The following is a 19,697-nucleotide window of genomic DNA, read 5'->3' on the forward strand; positions in this document are numbered from 1 at the left end:
GTAGCATCCCCACACCCCCAACCTACTATCAGTGCTCTTACAATTTTTACACTCAAATTACAAATATGACCAAATTTGCATGGAAAGAAGGTCTTTTAAATTCTGCTCATGATGCTATTTTACCTTACAATATGGCTGCCAAAACTAAAGGTAGAAAAATATTTTGAACACTTTCTCACTAATGTCTGAACAGGGTCTGACCAAATTCTACAAAAAGTAGCCTCACTTGAAGACCTTTTAATTGATGCAAATGATGCACTTCCATTGTAAGATATGGCTACTATTACAAAAAACAGAAAAACCTTTAGATGTCTTTGTCTTAAAACTGCTGTACTAAATATGACATTTGATAGAAAGCATCCTAGCATGAAGGCACTTTAATTTTGTTTAAATGGTGCTGTTCCATGATCAAAATATAAAACCACAGAACAGAATTTGACCATATGTGCTGGAAAGCAACTTTGGATTAAGACATTTCAAATCTGTTTAAATGATGTTTGTCTGCTATTCATACTGTACTGAAAGAATTAAAACCATGAAATGACTTCTCAGACATAACTAGATAGAAGTTGAGTAATTTGAACAGAAAACATCCTGGCATATTCCTTTCAGGTTTTTACACATAATGACAATCAGCCATCCAAATATGGATGTCATTACTAATAAAATAGGGGCCCTGAGTGGCTAAGTGGTCTAAAGCACTCTCTGTTACGGATCACTGCCATCTCACCTCTGTCTGCATGGGTTCGAGTCTCGGATTCGGCCAATATGGGTATGTGAGAAAGCTTGCCAGTAGCTTCTCGAGGGTCAGTGGTTCTTTCTGGGCATTTCCCGGGTTCTTCCTCCACCATTAATACTGGCCGCCATGTAAAGCCTATCATGTGCTGAAAAATGGCGTTAAACCCTAAAACAACAACAACAACAACTAATAAAATATAAAACTCTCTATATGTTCAAAAGCATCATTCTAACCCATATTTCTTGACCAACTGCTCTTGCAGTTGACTTTTATGTAGATATCAAACAGGTGAGCACTCTCAGGAACACTTGGGCCTCTTGTTATTTGCCTTTATGAAATCTTTCATGTCTATTTTGTTGTATAATTAATCTTTCATGTCTGTTTTGTTGTATAATTAATCTTTCATGTCTATTTTATTGTATAATTATGATTTTATAAAGATTTACTGGATGTTTTCTTTTGAAAATGAGCACAAATATCAGATTCAAAAGTCAGTCATTATTCAGTAAAACTGCAGAATAGTAAAAATGCATTTGAATGGCATTCAGATACTGTTGATATAATAATTCCAGTGCTTAAGATAATATTACCTCACTATAATGACCTCCACTATAAAACAATTTTAATTGGTATTACAATAAGGCCCTTTATTGTAACAGTCTGTCTGTTAAGGTGAGTATGATTATAGATCTCATTTCATTATGTTGTACTACAAGTATACATATCATGTACTTCATTATAAAGTCACCTCACTATAAGGCCCTTCATTGTAACATGATGCTTTTATATCGCAAATGTAATCATATATCCCATTTCATTAAGTAATAGTAAAATTATATGTATCATGTGCTTCATTCACTAGTGTGGTATATTGTTCTTGTATAAAGTGATGTAAATAGGGTATGCTGTATTACATTTTAAAATCATTGATAATTTCATGAGGTGTTTTTACATTTGTGGAATATGAAAAAAGTAAAAGGTGGATTTATTAACTAAAGTAACACAACATAAATTTAAACTGGGTTTATTAACCTTGGTAACACCGTAGAAATGTTGATTGGGTTTTGCAATGTAGGTAACTCACTGGAAATGTATAGTGGGTTTATAAACCTAAGTTACACAATATAAATGTAAAATGGGTTTTATTAGCCAAGGTAACACAGTGGCAATGTAAAATGGGTTTTATTAGCCAAGGTAGCACAGTGGAAATGTAAAGTGGATTTATTAGCCAAGGTAGCACAGTGGAAATGTAAAGTGGATTTATTAGCCAAGGTAGCACAGTGGAAATGTAAAATGGGTTTTATTAGCCAAGGTAGCACAGTGGAAATGTAAAATGGGTTTTATTAGCCAAGGTAGCACAGTGGAAATGTCAAATGGGTTTTATTAGCCAAGGTAGCACAGTGGAAATGTAAAGTGGATTTATTAGCTAAGGTAGCACAGTGGAAATGTAAAGTAGATTTATTAGCTAAGGTAGCACAGTGGAAATGTAAAGTGGATTTATTAGCCAAGGTAGCACAGTGGCAATGTAAAATGGGTTTTATTAGCCAAGGTAGCACAGTGGAAATGTAAAATGGGTTTTATTAGCCAAGGTAGCACAGTGGAAATGTCAAATGGGTTTTATTAGCCAAGGTAGCACAGTGGAAATGTAAAGTGGATTTATTAGCTAAGGTAGCACAGTGGAAATGTAAAGTAGATTTATTAGCCAAGGTAGCACAGTGGAAATGTAAAGTGGATTTATTAACCAATGTAGCACAGTGGCAATGTAAAATGGGTTTTATTAGCCAAGGTAGCACAGTGGCAATGTAAAATGGGTTTTATTAGCCAAGGTAGCACAGTGGAAATGTAAAATGGGTTTTATTAGCCAAGGTAGCACAGTGGCAATGTAAAATGGGTTTTATTAGCCAAGGTAGCACAGTGGAAATGTAAAGTGGATTTATTAGCCAAGATAGCACAGTGAAAATGTAAAGTGGATTTATTAGCCAAGGTAGCACAGTGAAAATGTAAAGTGGATTTATTAGCCAAGGTAGCACAGTGGCAATGTAAAATGGGTTTTATTAGCCAAGGTAGCACAGTGGAAATGTAAAGTGGATTTATTAGCCAAGGTAGCACAGTGGAAATGTAAAATGGGTTTTATTAGCCAAGGTAGTACAGTGGAAATGTAAAGTGGATTTATTAGCTAAGGTAGCAAAGTGGAAATGTAAAGTAGATTTATTAGCCAAGGTAGCACAGTGGAAATGTAAAATGGGTTTTATTAGCCAAGGTAACACAGTGGCAATGTAAAATGGGTTTTATTAGCCAAGGTAGCACAGTGGAAATGTAAAGTAGATTTATTAGCCAAGATAGCACAGTGGAAATGTAAAGTGGATTTATTAGCCAAGGTAGCACAGTGGCAATGTAAAATGGGTTTTATTAGCCAAGGTAGCACAGTGGAAATGTAAAGTGGATTTATTAGCCAAGGTAGCACAGTGGAAATGTAAAATGGGTTTTATTAGCCAAGGTAGCACAGTGGAAATGTAAAGTGGATTTATTAGCCAAGGTAGCACAGTGGAAATGTAAAGTGGATTTATTAGCCAAGGTAGCACAGTGGAAATGTAAAGTGGATTTATTAGCCAAGGTAGCACAGTGGAAATGTAAAATGGGCTTTATTAGCCAAGGTAGCACAGTGGAAATGTAAAATGGGTTTTATTAGCCAAGGTAGCACAGTGGAAATGTAAAGTGGATTTATTAGCCAAGGTAGCACAGTGGAAATGTAAAGTGGATTTATTAGCAGGGTAGCACAGTGGAAATGTAAAATGGGTTTTATTAGCCAAGGTAGCACAGTGGAAATGTAAAGTGGATTTATTAGCCAAGGTAGCACAGTGGAAATGTAAAGTGGATTTATTACCCAAGGTAGCACAGTGGCAATGTAAAATGGGTTTTATTAGCCAAGGTAGCACAGTGGAAATGTAAAGTGGATTTATTAGCCAAGGTAGCACAGTGGAAATGTAAAGTGGATTTATTAGCCAAGGTAGCACAGTGGAAATGTAAAGTGGATTTATTAGCCAAGGTAGCACAGTGGAAATGTAAAATGGGTTTTATTAGCCAAGGTAGCACAGTGGAAATGTAAAATGGGTTTTATTAGCCAAGGTAGCACAGTGGCAATGTAAAATGGGTTTTATTAGCCAAGGTAGCACAGTGGAAATGTAAAGTGGATTTATTAGCCAAGGTAGCACAGTGGAAATGTAAAGTGGATTTATTAGCCAAGGTAGCACAGTGACAATGTAAAGTGGGTTTTATTAGTCAGGTAGCACAGTGGAAATGTAAAGTGGATTTATTAGCCAAGGTAGCACAGTGGAAATGTAAAGTGGATTTATTAGCCAAGGTAGCACAATGGAAATGTAAAGTGGGTTTTATTAGCCAAGGTAGCACAGTGGAAATGTAAAGTGGATTTATTAGCCAAGGTAGCACAGTGGCAATGTAAAATGGGTTTTATTAGCCAAGGTAGCACAGTGGAAATGTAAAGTGGATTTATTAGCCAAGGTAGCACAGTGGAAATGTAAAGTGGATTTATTAGCCAAGGTAGCACAGTGGAAATGTAAAATGGGTTTTATTAGCCAAGGTAGCACAGTGGAAATGTAAAATGGGTTTTATTAGCCAAGGTAACACAGTGGCAATGTAAAATGGGTTTTATTAGCCAAGGTAGTACAGTGGAAATGTAAAGTGGATTTATTAGCCAAGGTAGCACAGTGGAAATGTAAAGTGAGTTTTTAACCTTAGTAAGACAATATAAATGTAAAGTGGATTTATTAAATTTGATAACAAAAGAAATGTGATAATTCATTTATTGATTCAGATAAAACAGTAGAAATGTGAAATATTGTTTATTAACTTAGGTAACAGAATAGAAATTAAAATTGGGTTTATTATCATAGATAACACTATAGAAATGCAAAGTGGCTTTATTATGTCAGAGGATATGATATAAATGAAATATGAGTTTATTATCCTGGATCAAAGAATAAAAATATAAAATGGGTTTATTAACTTTGATAACAGAATAGAAATTAAAGTGGGTATACTAAAGTAGGCAACACGTAGAAATGTACAGAGCTTTATTACCCCCAATAACACAGTGAAAATATACTGAGGTTTATTAACCAGGGTAACAGTAGAAATACAGAGTGGGTCAGTCAACCTAGGTAACACAATAAAAATGTACAGTGGGTTTATTAAGCTAGAGAAAACAATATAAATGAAACATGGGTTTATTATCCCAGATAAAACAATAGTAACATGAAATGGGTTTATTAAGTTTGATAATAGAATAGAAATGTAAAAGTGAGTTTATTAATGTAAGTATAGGAATGTGATGATGTATTATTTGGGGTAACACATTATACATGTAAAGTGGGTTTATTAAACAAGGTAACATGGAAATGTACAGTGGTTATTATCCTCAGTAATATGATAGAAATGTAATGCAGGTTTATTAACTTAGGTAAGACAGTGGAAATATAAAGTGGTTTTTATTAACCTAGGTAACACAATAGAAATGTGATATGAGTTTATTAACCTGAGTAACACAATAGAAATGCAGAGTGGGTCAGTAAACCTAGGTAACACAGTAGAAATGTACAGTGGGTTTATTAACCTATTTAACACAATAGAAATGTACAGTGGGTTTATTAACCTATTTAACACAATAGAAATGTGATATGGATTTATTAACCGGTATAACAAAATAGAAAATCAGAGTGAGTCAATAAACCAAGGTAACACAATATAAATGTACAGTGGGTTTATTAACCTATTTAACACAATAGAAATGTAATAGCAGCACTCAGATTGATCAGATTATACTTGATTTTATATTTTTAAGTGTCATTGAAAGGGTAGCTGCTGAAGACTATGATACAACATTTGTGTTTTCAGAGCACAGACAGCAGTGTTGTACAGAGATTGTTGGGCATGTATTTAGAACTAAGTTCTGCAGTTAGCCCTTCAACCCATCTGAGGCATATTTTTAAGGCTGTATCAGTCAGGCTGAATGAAGTAAGTCTTACTTGAATAACATTTTCAAGAATTCATTTACTTTTAAAATGTGAAACATTTGCAGGAATTAAAATGCCATATTTTATATTTATACTGCGATGTTCAGTTCTAAAACAATTGATGGATACTTTTTGCAAGAGAAGCTTTTTTTTTGATTTACCTTATATATAATAATAAATGCCATGAAGATGAAGTTGACAAAGTAAAATGTAAAATTAAAACAAAAATTATTCCATTCTTATCAGAATCTGGTTACCGTGAGTCTGTTTATTAAGAGTTGATTCTTATACTAAAAGTCACACTTTTCATGTAGGTGTTCAACACTAATTATTTTTGTAATAGGTGTCATATTTTTAGATTTCATTCTGTATACCTTTAAATAACAATTATTCTTTCTATTGGGATCCTCGAACATCCATATTCCTTTAGAAAGTCATAATTTCTGCACACCCTGAGAAGGACATACAGCAAAATCAATGGACATTTTTGGACAAGATCACCTTAAACGTGGGATCAAGTACATTCCAGATTGAATGACATGTACTATGATGTCACAATGAAAACAATACATGTTGATATATAAATTTGTACTACCCTATATTCTGATGATTAGACTTGACATTCTCATTTCTTTACCCAGTTTGGTAAATGGCCACCATTGTAAAAGTCCATAGCAATCAATAATTTTCATCAGAGCATTCAGTAATCAGGATTTGATAGACTTTGGTTAAATAAAATTAGCATTATATTTTAAAAGAACAATTTTATAGCCTCTCTGACTAAACTTGATTAGATCGTACTGTATACACTTGCTGATGAGTTGAGTTCAACAGCCAACAACACAGACCTAGATTTGTGGTGCATAATGTGCCAGCAGATCAGAGTCTTTGCTGCTTATTCTATTGATGGCTTCTAACAAACTGAATAGACCCTGATCTGGTGGTGCATTATGTCACGGTAGATCTGGGTCTGTGTATTTTGTAGTTGGACTTGACTTATCAACAATTATATAGTACTTTAATGATTTATAATTCATGTTTTGCTTTTATTGGTTTTATGTTTTTTTGCTTTTGGTAATTTTATAGTCTCTTTTTTTCCCATTCATTCAGACAGTGCAGTTTAACATGGACAAATCTCCTAGGCCACTGTTTGGAGTCAGCAGTGGGGATCATCTGAACCTCATGTCCAATGACATTCCAACCTCATCAAGCTCAGATGAGGAAGAGGAATATGACTCAGAAGAGGAAGTTATTGTAGGTAAGATAAGTTCTTCACTATTACCTTACCCTTTTTCAGGTACTTCTAAATATGGGAACCAGCCTTGAAATAAACCATGATGGGCATTTCAGTTACGCCTCTAGTATGTGTAACTTCTAGTTCTTGCACTTCAGCTTATTTGTGTGAAAACCTCCAGACCTGTAGCTGTGTGAAACTAGCAGGCCTGTGAGGTCACTCTCATTTGTTCTAAAGTAGAAATAAGTGTTTTTTCAAATATCTTTTTGTTCCCTTTGCAGTCCTTGTGATCTCCATTGTGGGTATATTTTTAAAACATAAATCAAAGAGTTTTGAGTGAAATAATGTAAAGCATTTTTGACTGTTGTTCATCTTCCTGTTTTTGGGATGCTCATTTAGATTCCCATCACCAGGTTTCCATTCATTCTGTCCCTGATCCTAATCATGATTTCAAAACAGGCTTGTACTCCCTCCTCAGGTATTACACATTAAGGCCTGTTCCTCACTTATTTTGGAGTTTTCAAGTGATCCTTGCCAGAAATTGGACTAAATAGATGCTTTTTGTACATTTTAGGTACCCCTTCAAGTCACAGATACCCAGAAAGCCTGACCCTTAACACCAGCAATAACAGTGGCAGATTGAGCTCCCTCAGTGGGCACAGCAATGAGGGTGGAGGTCATGGTGGAAGGAGGAGGTCTCAGAGCTCCCAAGAAGATGAGAAAAAGGAAGGAGAAGAGGAGACAGAAGAGGAGGAAAATATGGGGAATGATAGCAGCTCCGATTGGGACAGCTGGGATGAGGAAGATGAGGTAAAAACCACCATAGACTGGCCATTTAGCTTATTTATATGTCTTTACATGCCTGTCAGTGGACCATAAATCTGGAGCATATCCTTTTCCATGGCAATAAGCAATAAATGACTGAGAGTACATGCATCCATCTGAAAGGGTTGTTGATCTATTGCACATGCCCATCAGCCACTCCCATAAACCAACCCCCGTTAATGCAGATGTTGGTACATATTAACAACTAGGACAACTGCAGCAAGTGAGGTTCAAAGCCTATTTATGGATACAACAGTGATTGCTAATCTGTGACTCAAACCCACCAACTTGTTTATCCTTAGTTGACAATTTGTATCACTAAACCATGTTCAAAAATAACATTGTTAAGATGCATGTTGCTATTATCATGCCCTCATTTGTTGAAGATTTCTGGGTGATAGGATACTTAAAGATGCAAAGAGAACCACTGGCAGCAGGTACATAAGATTTTTTAACAACTACAGAGGGATATTTTACCTGCACAGTGTGTGTTTATTCCCTTACATGGGACAGACTTGCAGAGTCCCCATCTAAGAAAACTGCATACAGTTTCTTGTACATGGTATTGCCTTGCAAAAGTCCCCATCCAGGAAAACTGCATACCATTTCCATTACATGGGACTACCTTGCAAAGTCCCCATCCAGGAAAACTACATACCATTTCCTGTACATGGGACTGCCTTGCAAAGTCCCCATCCAGGAAAACTGCATACCATTTCCATTACATGGGACTACCTTGCAAAGTCCCCATCCAGGAAAACTGCATATCATTTCCTGTACATGGGCGCCTTGCAAAGTCCCCATTCAGGAAAACTGCATACTATTTTGGATCATGCAGTCTCATGGCAGTAATTGGGATTGTTTGGAAACAGGATTTATTCCTGCAAGAATTTTTGTCTGAGTTATCATTTGTTTTATACATTTACCTATCATTGCCATAAGGATGCTGCTTGTTTTTATGCATTATAAAATAGGGATTTTTATTTCTTCTTTAATTGCAGACACGGTCAGCATTTAGTGAAGTGTTTTCCAAGTTTTTAAGGGAGTTACAGCAAGTTTTGCGTGAATGTGAGTATTCTCATCAGCTACTTGGCTACATGCAGCATTTTTTCTCGTAGAGACAATTTTGCTTGCACTCATATGTAGGTTTTAGACAAAATAGTTACATTTCTTTCTTCATGATATGCCTTACTATTTTGCAGATATTTTATGAATATGTTTAAAAAATCTTTGTACATGTATTTAGTTCAATACAAGGTAAGTCAAAATACAGCTAACTTTAATGTTCGCCATTATATTATATTACCCGCCATCAGTTTTACAGCTACATGGCATCACTTCATACAAGTATGCCTATACTGACTTATAGATCCGTAGAAAGAAAGACATAAAGAGAGATAAATGAAAAAAGATAGATAATTTTCTTCAAGTTTAGCTTATGTAATTATATTATTCACATATTTTGAAAGAACTAAATATTTTAATATGAACAACACCTCTAGACACTAGTAAATATTTATGATGTAAATTAACTCTAAATTAATTTTTTATTTTAACAGCATTGGAACTTAGGATGTTTTTGAATTGTCTGGAAAGTGTGGCACAAGAAGTACATAGTGTACACTTTTGTTAATCAAAGGAATCAACATTTTATATCACTGTATATACTCACTAACAGATCAGGTCCAGCTGCTAACAACATAGACCCTGATCTGGTAGCCTATCATGCATTGGCAGATCAATGTATGTTTTGGCTGCTTCTAACAAACTGCTTACACACAAATTTGCTGGTGCATTATGTGCTGGTAGATTGGTGCCTATTCAGTTTGCAGTAATACCTGAGGTGGCACTCTACAGTTTTGTATTTTGCATAGGATTAGATTTTTAAAGAGAAAGAGTTTCCCAGGTTTTCCTTACCAGTTATACTGGCTGTTTGAAAAGACCTTGTATATCTTAGGCATTGTGAAAAGAACTTTTAATTACCTTTATTTTGGTGTATGATTGATGGGTGTTATTTGGGCTATAGAGGATACAGCTGGGCCTTACATGGATGTGCACATATAAAAAAATTTCACATCCTGGACTTAAGAGGTAAATTGTAAAATAAGAGTTGATAACATTTTTAACATTTTATGTACTTTGTTAATTCATTCATTGCACTTTCAGAAGTTGGTATTGTCTAGTCTGCCTTATTTTAATAACAGACAAAGCTGTGTGCTTAAAACAGGTACAGCTGACACAAGTACAATATCCAAAGAAATTTCAGCCACAGTACATGAAAGTAACATAGAGGTATACCATCAGTCACTTGATTGTGCATGTTGCAAGCCACTTCACCTAACACCAGTCATTCTTTCAGAAAATTCATAATATCAGCGGAGCACCCACTGAGATATAACTGAGTATACACATTGTCTTAATTCTCATGCATAATGAATTTCTCTTTAATTTCTTTCTTTCAGATGATCTTGATTTGATTGCAGAAGTCAAGAAAATTGAAGAGAATGAGAAAGCAGTTATCCTTAACTTACTCAAGTCTTGACAAAGAGAAATAAGGATATTCTTCACACATAGTTTTATGCAGAGACTTAATGAAATTATTTAAATTAAGTCCAACATCTTTTTAGGATCAATAAGACCCATGGTAACCAATAGGACCAATGATGACCATGCTAATTATTGTGAAACTTTGCTTAGCACATAGATAAAATTGATGCATTTTTATTTTACCCCAATTTTGGGCATGTCCATCCTTTCTTCCTAAATCCATTCCACTTTTATTTTCACAGAATAGCTCCCTAAATTACTTTTGTATTTCAACTATGCAGCTTGATATTAATGAGCCCTTGAGTGAGTTTGATTGTCAGCATTCTGCAATAGCCCCAAATTGTAGGACCCACCAACTAATATTTCTGCAAATAGCTCTGGTATATACTACTGAATTCCAACCCTATTTGGTAAAATACTGTAGAGGCCTTTAATGAATTCAAATGTGATCATTCTATATTATCCTTCAGTAGAATTTTAGTCCCCAATTATTGGACCCACTGACTTGTTTCAGTAAAATAACTTAGTTATTTTTGGATTTCACCCAAATTTGGTTTTCTGCTTGATTTTGATGAGCTTGTCTAAGCTTGATTGTCACCATTCATTGTCTTTGTTTAACAGAGTTATAAACCTTGATTATTAGACCCACCCATGTTTTTTTCTTCAATAGCAACCTATTTATTAGATTTCATTAAAATATGTTATGCAGCTTGAAAATTGATGAGACCTTGGATGAGTTGGATTGTCAGCCTTCTACATCATTGCTTAGACAGTTATGTCCCCTGATTGTCACCTACTTTCATTTTACACAGAATATTTCATAATCATTATTGAAGATTTGGTATGTTGCTTGATATGGATGAGATCTTGTCAGAGTTACTTGTCAGCATCATTGTTTAGCAGAGTTGTAGCCCCTAACTGCCAGACTTGTGTTTGTTTCATTATAACCTGTATTAATTTAGTAAGTAACTTGATATTAACGAGACCAATTAAATTATTGGGGTCATCAAGTACTGGAATTTGCTTGTTTATTTTGAATACAGACTATCATGTCTGATTGTCACTACAGTGAAATTTACTGTTGAAAATGAGTACACTGCCATTAATAAAATGTACATTTGTGATTGTGCAACTTTGTGATTGTGCAACTTACCTCGAATCCTAATTTCCTCATGTACCATATAATAATTTCCTTTCCAACACATTTTAGGAACATATTTTGAGTGCATTGTTAACAATCACTTTTTTCTAGTATACCCTCATAAATACCCAGTGTCATAAGTTTCCACATTTTTTATTGATTAAACATTTTAATTGTCATGTTTTTTAACCTGACTACAAGGCCAAATGAGCTTATGATATGGCCCTGCATTCATCATTCAGTTTTCATCATCCATTTTGTGTCCATGAACAATTGTTAACTTCAGCTTTTTAAAACCACTGTGCCAATGTCAACCAAATTTTCAACCAAACTTGCCAGATAGGCACTTGGCAAACCAATCCAGTTTGTACAGATGATGCTTATTTGCCATGACATAGGACCACTATTCCTAAAAACAGAAACTTTAAACCAACTTCCAAAAATCTCTTAACAGAATTAGACCAAATCTCTCAGAAAGCATCCTGATACAAAAGCTTTTTATTTTGTACAAATGATGTCAGTCTGTGATAAAATATGACTGCCATTACTGAAAGTAGAATATCATTCAAAAACTGCTCAACAGAAATTGAACAAATATGACATAAATTTACATAGCATGAAGGCCTTTAAGTTTGTACCAGTGATGTGAATCGATTGTCTGTTATAGCTGTTGTTAGACAAAAATTGACAAGCCTTTGAATGACTTCTGAAAAACTACAGAGCAGAATTGACCAACTTTGACAGAAAGCATCCTTGCTTGAAGGTTTTTCATCTTTTTACAAATGATGTGTACTTCCTCTCAAATGTGGCTGCTGTTCCTAAAACAGAATGACCTTTAAATGACATTTAGGAAACTGGTCAATAGAAGTTGAGCAAAAGTTTCACAGAACATATCATGGCATAAGACCTTTCAAGTTTGCACAAATAATGCCAATCTGCCATCCATTATGGTTGCCTTTACTGAAAAAGAAGAAACCTTTAAATGTCAGAAAGCATTACACTAATCCATATTTCTTTGACAACTGACATGTCATTTGGCTTTGAGGTATCTATCAGTCAGATTTGCCAACTGACTTGGCATTTGGCTTTGAGGTATCTATCAGTCAGATTTGCCAACTGACATGGCATTTGGCTTTGAGGTAGACATCAGTCAGATTTGTCAACTGCTATGCATTTGGCTCTGAGGTAGATATCAGTCAGACTTGCCAACTGACATGGCGTTTTGCTTTGAGGTAGATATCAGTCAGATTTGCCAACTGGCATGGCATTTGGCTTTGAGGTATGTGCATGGCATTTGGCTTTGAGGTATGTATCAGTCAGATTTGCTAACTGCTATGGCATTTGGCTTTGAGGTAGATATGTCAGATTTTCCAACTGACATGGCATTTGGCTTTGAGGTAGATATTAGTCAAATTTGCCAACTGACATGGCATTTAGCTTTGAGGTAGATGTCAGGTAGATTTGCCAACTGCCATGGCATTTGGCTTTGAGGTAGATATCAGTCAGATTTGCCAACTGCCATGGCATTTTGCTTGGAGGTACAGTGGTCCCCCTCTTATATGGCCACTCCTTCTGCACTGGGGAAATGGTCTTATAAAAAGGGTGGCCTTTCCAGAGGGGGACTATATTTGTGAAATGTGCATGTATATGTGTATATAGCAGGAAAGATACATATAACTTTAAGCAGTTAATATCTTCATTTAAATGTAGCATTAATTATTAAAATGTTCTTGTCTTAAAAAACAGTTAGTTCAAGGTAACATAAATTAATAGTTGAAATATGAGTTGGATATTGTTGGCGTGCACATTAAAAAACCATTCAAAAACCTTATTTAAATCTTGGTACATATATTGTTTCATATTTAAAATAATTATCTTTCCATTTACTTCATTTTCTCACTGCTACAAAATATTTTCCTTATCTTTTGCAATCTTGTTTACTTGAATCTTGCCGACATAAAATCTTTCAGCAAGTGAACTCTCCCCATTGTCATCAAGTCAAATAACTTTTACTTTTCCTTCTAAAGTATTATTTCTTCGTTTATGTGATGACATGTTAAAGTTTTCTAATGATTTCTTCTTGTGTTGCTAATTGGACAGTACAACAATTTAATTTTGCAGATGAAACTTTTGTAAACGAAAAACCTTGTTATAAAGGAAGTGATACATGTACTGTCACATGATTTTTTGGTCTTTGTGTGGTACACTGTTTTGTTCAAGGTTAATTGTGTATGTGTGTATGTGTGTGTGTGTGTGTTTGTGTGTGTGGGTGGGTGTGTTAATTCACAAAATTTATATTTTAGCCTATCTGACCATGTTATGATCTTGACAATTATGTTGGTTATAATCATCAATTTATAAAAAGAAAAGTCTGCTGTGTGAAGCCCAAAGCTCTATCAAAACAATGCTGACCCCATTTCTATATATTAGCCTATCTGACCATGATAATTACATCCGGTCATAATCGTCAATTAAAAAAAAACACTGTGTGAAGGCTAAAGCTGTATCCAAATATTGCTGACCCCATTTCCTGCAAACGTCAGTGTTAATGATATAATAATAACCTTAGTAGTACATGTACTTTAGCCAACACTTCTTTCAGTAACGAAAACCTGACATCCGAAAACAGACATCAGGAAAGATAATCAGATTACTTACCTTACAGTATTTAAATATTTGTTATGGACACAAATTAATTATAAAATGTGGCCACTTGTGAGAGTGTAAATTTTACATTTGTGCACTAAAATGTTGGCTGCTGGTCACAGTAGATGGGTGGCCTTTCTTGACGGGTACTTTGGAACACAGACTTGTCGGTGCTGAGGGATTCTGGCCACAAAGAGTGGGTGGCCGCTGGTCAGGTGAGCCATTCATGAGGGGGACCACTGCAGATGTCAGTCAGATTTGCCAACTGCTCTAGCATTTGGCTTCGAGGTGGATGTTAGTCAGATTTGCCATGCTCTGGCATTTGGTTTTGAGGTAGATATCCGTCAGTTTTGCCAACTGCCTAGGCATTTGGCTTTGAGGTAGATGTCATTCAGGTTTGCCAACTGCTCTGACATTTACTTTTGAGATAGATGTTAGTCAGATGTGCGATCTAAGACCCCAGCCTTTTGTTATTTGCATTGAACTTATCATATTTTGCTTTCACATAAGAATTTTGTATGTAATTCTTTACAAAGATATAATTGTGTAAAATTTGGAATATTCTTCTTTTGTTGGAAAGGAACACTTATACATTGATATTAGAATCTAGTTTTGTTGATCAATATTTACTAGTTTTGGTTTTAAAATGGAACAATTTTTGCAAATTTTCAGATAATCCAGTTTGTAAACCCAGAAAAATATGCATTTCAACAAATTACAGTTTTAAATTCAGTAATATATTTTAGGATGAAGCAACTGCCACTGAGCTTCCATGTGTTTAAAAGTATCAAGAAAAATATCTTAGAAATTATACATCTTGCCATGTAACTTGTAAATGGGCAGCTTAGGACCAAACATATGCAGGTTGAAATCCTACTATCTGATCACTACAGTCAGTCAGAATATCCTTTGCAAGTCAGATTCCACCAGCACTAAAGAACCTACTTGTGTTGCTGTGCTGTAAAACCGCAAAGCAGGCCAACCCATGTACCTTGTTACAAAGCTTTTCAAACTGAAATGAGAACTTATCAGAGACTTCAGGTAGCACAAGATGGTAAAAAATCAATTTACCAGTTTATGAATGTGACAGCACATTTATTCTGTCATATATCTACAGTATCTGTAAGTAATGTATTTAAGGATGGTGTAAATTTCAGTTAAATAGGATGTGTGACAATGTATATAAGGATGATGTAAACTTCAGTTAAATAGGATGTGTGACAATGCATATAAGGATGGTGTAAACCAGCTAAATAGGATGTGTGACAGTGTATTTAAGGATGGTGTAAATTTCAGTTAAATAGGATGTGTGACAGTGTATATAAGGATGGTGTAAACTTCAGTTAAATAGGATGTGTGACATTGTATAAAAGGATGGTGTAAACTTCAGTTAAATAGGATGTGTGACAATGTATATAAGGATGGTGTAAACTTCAGTTAAATAGGATGTGTGACAATGTATATAAGGATGGTGTAAACCAGCTAAATAGGATGTGTGACAGTGTATTTAAGGATGGTGTAAATTTCAGTTAAATAGGATGTGTGACAATGTATATAAGGATGGTGTAAATTTCAGTTAAATAGGATGTGTGACAATGTATATAAGGATGGTGTAAATTTCAGTTAAATAGGATGTGTGACAATGTATATAAGGATGGTGTAAATTTCAGTTAAATAGGATGTGTGACAATGTATATAAGGATGGTGTAAATTTCAGTTAAATAGGATGTGTGACAATGTATATAACGATGGTGTAAATTTCAGTTAAATAGGATGTGTGACAATATATAAGGATGGTGTAAACTTCAGTTAAATAGGATGTGTGACAATGTATATAAGGATGGTGTAAATTTCAGTTAAATAGGATGTGTGACAATGTATATAAGGATGGTGTAAATTTCAGTTAAATAGGATGTGTGACAATGTATATAAGGATGGTGTAAATTTCAGTTAAATAGGATGTGTGACAATGTATATAAGGATGGTGTAAATTTCAGTTAAATAGGATGTGTGACAATGTATATAAGGATGGTGTAAACTTCAGTTAAATAGGATGTGTGACAGTGTATATAAGGATGGTGTAAACCAGTTAAATAGGATGTGTGACAGTGTATATAAGGATGGTGTAAATTTCAGTTAAATAGGATGTGTGACAATGTATATAAGGATGGTGTAAATTTCAGTTAAATAGGATGTGTGACAATGTATATAAGGATGATGTAAACTTCAGTTAAATAGGATGTGTGACAATGTATATAAGGATGGTGTAAACTTCAGTTAAATAGGATGTGTGACAATGTATATAAGGATGGTGTAAACCAGCTAAATAGGATGTGTGACAGTGTATTTAAGGATGGTGTAAATTTCAGTTAAATAGGATGTGTGACAATGTATAAAAGGATGGTGTAAACTTCAGTTAAATAGGATGTGTGACATTGTATATAAGGATGGTGTAAACTTGAGTTAAATAGGATGTGTGACAATGTATATAAGGATGGTGTAAACTTCAATTAAATAGGATGTGTGACAATGTATATAAGGATGGTGTAAACTTCAGTTAAATAGGATGTGTGACAGTGTATATAAGGATGGTGTAAACCAGCTAAATAGGATGTGTGACAGTGTATATAAGGATGGTGTAAACTTCAGTTAAATAGGATGTGTGACAATGTATATAAGGATGGTGTAAACTTCAGCTAAATAGGATGTGTGACATTGTATATAAGGATGGTGTAAACTTAAGTTAAACAGGATGTGTGACAATTTATATAAGGATGGTGTAAACTTCAGTTAATAGGATGTGTGACAATTAGGGTACAACACCCTGAGCTCACATAAACAAGTGCATTGTATCATCTTTGTTATTTAAGTAACATGTGTTTTGTTTGCTCATGTAAGAATGCAATGAATGTTGGCTTTACCAAAGATGTTTTCATCTAATCCAGTGTGGGGTTTTTGTTTAATTTTTAGAGGTACAGCATTAGGGTAGGGTGTCATTCCTAGGCAGACTTATTGCTGTGAATTCACTATTTTTCATGAGATACAAATTTTCATGGATGTTATATTTGCCTCAAACCACAAATTTATAGTGAACATTGATCCTGGTGTGTTAGAAAATTTATCACATCACTCATTTGTCCTTGGATTTTTTAAGTTTTTTTTTTCTTGGAAAGAAAAAACTTGAATATGACTCTTCCTTTGTATTAATACAAAATCTAAATTAGATTCAGTAGAATTTAGTGCTTAATATGTATTTACTTGTTGTAATATGGTCATTATATCGTTATTGCAATCAGTTAACATTGGATACTACTTAATGTTAATACTTTTACAATATTCTTGTATCATTAAAATATAATTGTGCATTAATGAATTTTTATTTTAGTATAAAAAGTAATTTTGATGTCATTCATTACATTTCTGACTCTAAAATCTCCTTAACATTTTCCGTGTTGTTTGACACTGATCTCCTGTGTTAGAAATGAGGGTTGTGAATAGAGTTAACATTGACAACACAAACAGTTAGATACATATTACAACTCAAAACACTTGCTTAGTCCTGTTGTAAAGAACTCTCTTGCCTTTGAAACCAAAAAACTCAAAATAAACTTTCAGCAAAAAATTTGGGTCTACAATACTTGGAGTTATTAAAGTTTTACTTTATATTATTATTAAATTTGTATTTGTCCAAAATTTTAAGTCAAATATGAAAAACTTAAAAAGATTGTTTTAAGTATGGTATAATCATCATTAAATCATCATTATTGTGTCTTGAATTTGTATGTCATTAGCAATTATATGCAAATTTTATATCACATAATTAGTTGTTCAAAGTTAGTAGTTTTTTACATTTTGCATGATCTTGCATGTTTACTTACAACTCAAGGCTGTGTTATATTTTTTTGTATCGTATATACTCACAAGTAAGGTCCAACTGCAAACAACATGGACCCTAATCTGCCATCAGATAATATGCAGACAGACCTGGGTCTGTGTTGTTTGTTTTTACTGATTACTCATAACAAACTGCATGGACCCCGATTAATGGCAGATATAGGTTTATGCAGTTTGCAGTTGGACCCGACTTGTAAAAAAGCCTCTTGAACCTTTATTGTATCTAGTGAGACTTATATGAGCAGACACATCTCTGTGATAGGCATCTGCTAATTGTGAACTATTTTCATGATTTCACCTATTTATTTATTTATTTATTTATTCTTTTTATAAGGGACACAAATTTCGGGTCCCATGATTGTTCCTTGAAGACAACATTTTAGCATATTTGTCAGATCTGTCTGAGCACAACATCTTCACCAATTACCATATTAGTCAGGTCTAATTGCACACAACATAGACCCTGATCTTCAGTAGCATAATGCACCAGCAGATCAGGGTGCATTTTGTTTGTTGTACTGATTAGTCCTAATGCAATCTGTATAGAACCACAATTTGCTGATGCATTATGTGTAGGTTGATCTGGGTCTGTGCAGTTTGCAGTTGGAACCGACCTATCCTCATGTACATATGGTATTAGAGAATGTATTCCTTGTACTATGTATTTAGGTTGATAATAAGACCATAATCAATTAAACAACAGCTTTTGCGGTTCCCATAAACCAATTAATTTTCAATGCAAAAATTTTAAGACAAAGGCATGGCCATTGTAACTTTTATGTTTCTACAAAAAATAATCATATTCAAATTTATATCGTCTTTTTAGATCTGGCCCCATCTTCACAAAACCCAACTTGAGTGCACCCTCCAACTCAAGAATTAAAAGCTCACAGTAAAAAACTAACTGAAACACAGGAAACATGAAAGTGGCAATCCATTTTGATGCAGATATCCATGTTTATGATGTTACAATTTAACAAGTTTAAGACCTACAACAAAGGTATTTTCAGGTAGAGTGAACGCTAAAGTTGAGGAATTTTTTGAATGTGGAACCTGATCATGAGATTTGCTGAACTGTAAAATACATAGAGTACCATATTATAAAACCAAATCAGCAGATTAAAGGGGCATTATATATACTTTTATAAATTTTACTTTGAATTTATTTTTCTGTTCGATTCAAAATGTTGAAAGATTTTGAAATTCATTTTGATCATTGTAAAATGCTCAAATTTCTTGCATTCAAAAGGCAAACTTCTAAGTACCATGTACTTGCTTATAAGTCCAATCCAACTGCAAACTGCACTGACCCAGATCTGCCATCGCATAATGCACATGAAGATCTGGGTCTATGCAGGTTGTTGGGAGTAATCAGTAGAACAAACAACATATACCCAGGATTGATGTCACATTATGCAATGATAGATCAGGGTTTTTGTTGTTTGCAGTTTGACATGACTTATTAGCTGGTATATGCAGTATTTAGGAGTTACCTTGTCTCAAAAAGAAGCTAGACTCAACATAATATGGACACATGACATGTGGTCATATTCTAAAGTGCAAATTGCATCTGGGCTTATGTTATTACTGTCACATTAATTTCTGTGATAATAAAAGACTTTCTATTGTCAATCGGATCAA

General features: G+C 34.3%; 1 protein-coding gene across 1 annotated transcript in view; it reads left to right on the plus strand.

The window, feature by feature from the left end:
* The window catches only part of LOC149779979 (uncharacterized), a 116,172-nt gene extending 100,340 nt beyond the window's left edge, over positions 1-15,832 (plus strand). Inside the window, exons 27-31 of the mRNA XM_089936702.1 lie at positions 5,651-5,770; positions 6,880-7,027; positions 7,578-7,813; positions 8,830-8,896; positions 10,291-15,832. Of these exons, the coding sequence (XP_089792828.1) occupies positions 5,651-5,770; positions 6,880-7,027; positions 7,578-7,813; positions 8,830-8,896; positions 10,291-10,370 (651 nt within the window). The 3' untranslated portion in view covers positions 10,371-15,832. The remainder of the gene's footprint in view (positions 1-5,650; positions 5,771-6,879; positions 7,028-7,577; positions 7,814-8,829; positions 8,897-10,290) is intronic.
* The last annotated feature ends 3,865 nt before the right edge of the window (positions 15,833-19,697 follow it).

The sequence above is a fragment of the Sinohyriopsis cumingii genome, chromosome 16 (genome assembly GCF_028554795.1).
Source record: "Sinohyriopsis cumingii isolate HCF-2022 chromosome 16, ASM2855479v2, whole genome shotgun sequence".
Lineage (NCBI taxonomy): Eukaryota > Metazoa > Mollusca > Bivalvia > Unionida > Unionidae > Sinohyriopsis > Sinohyriopsis cumingii.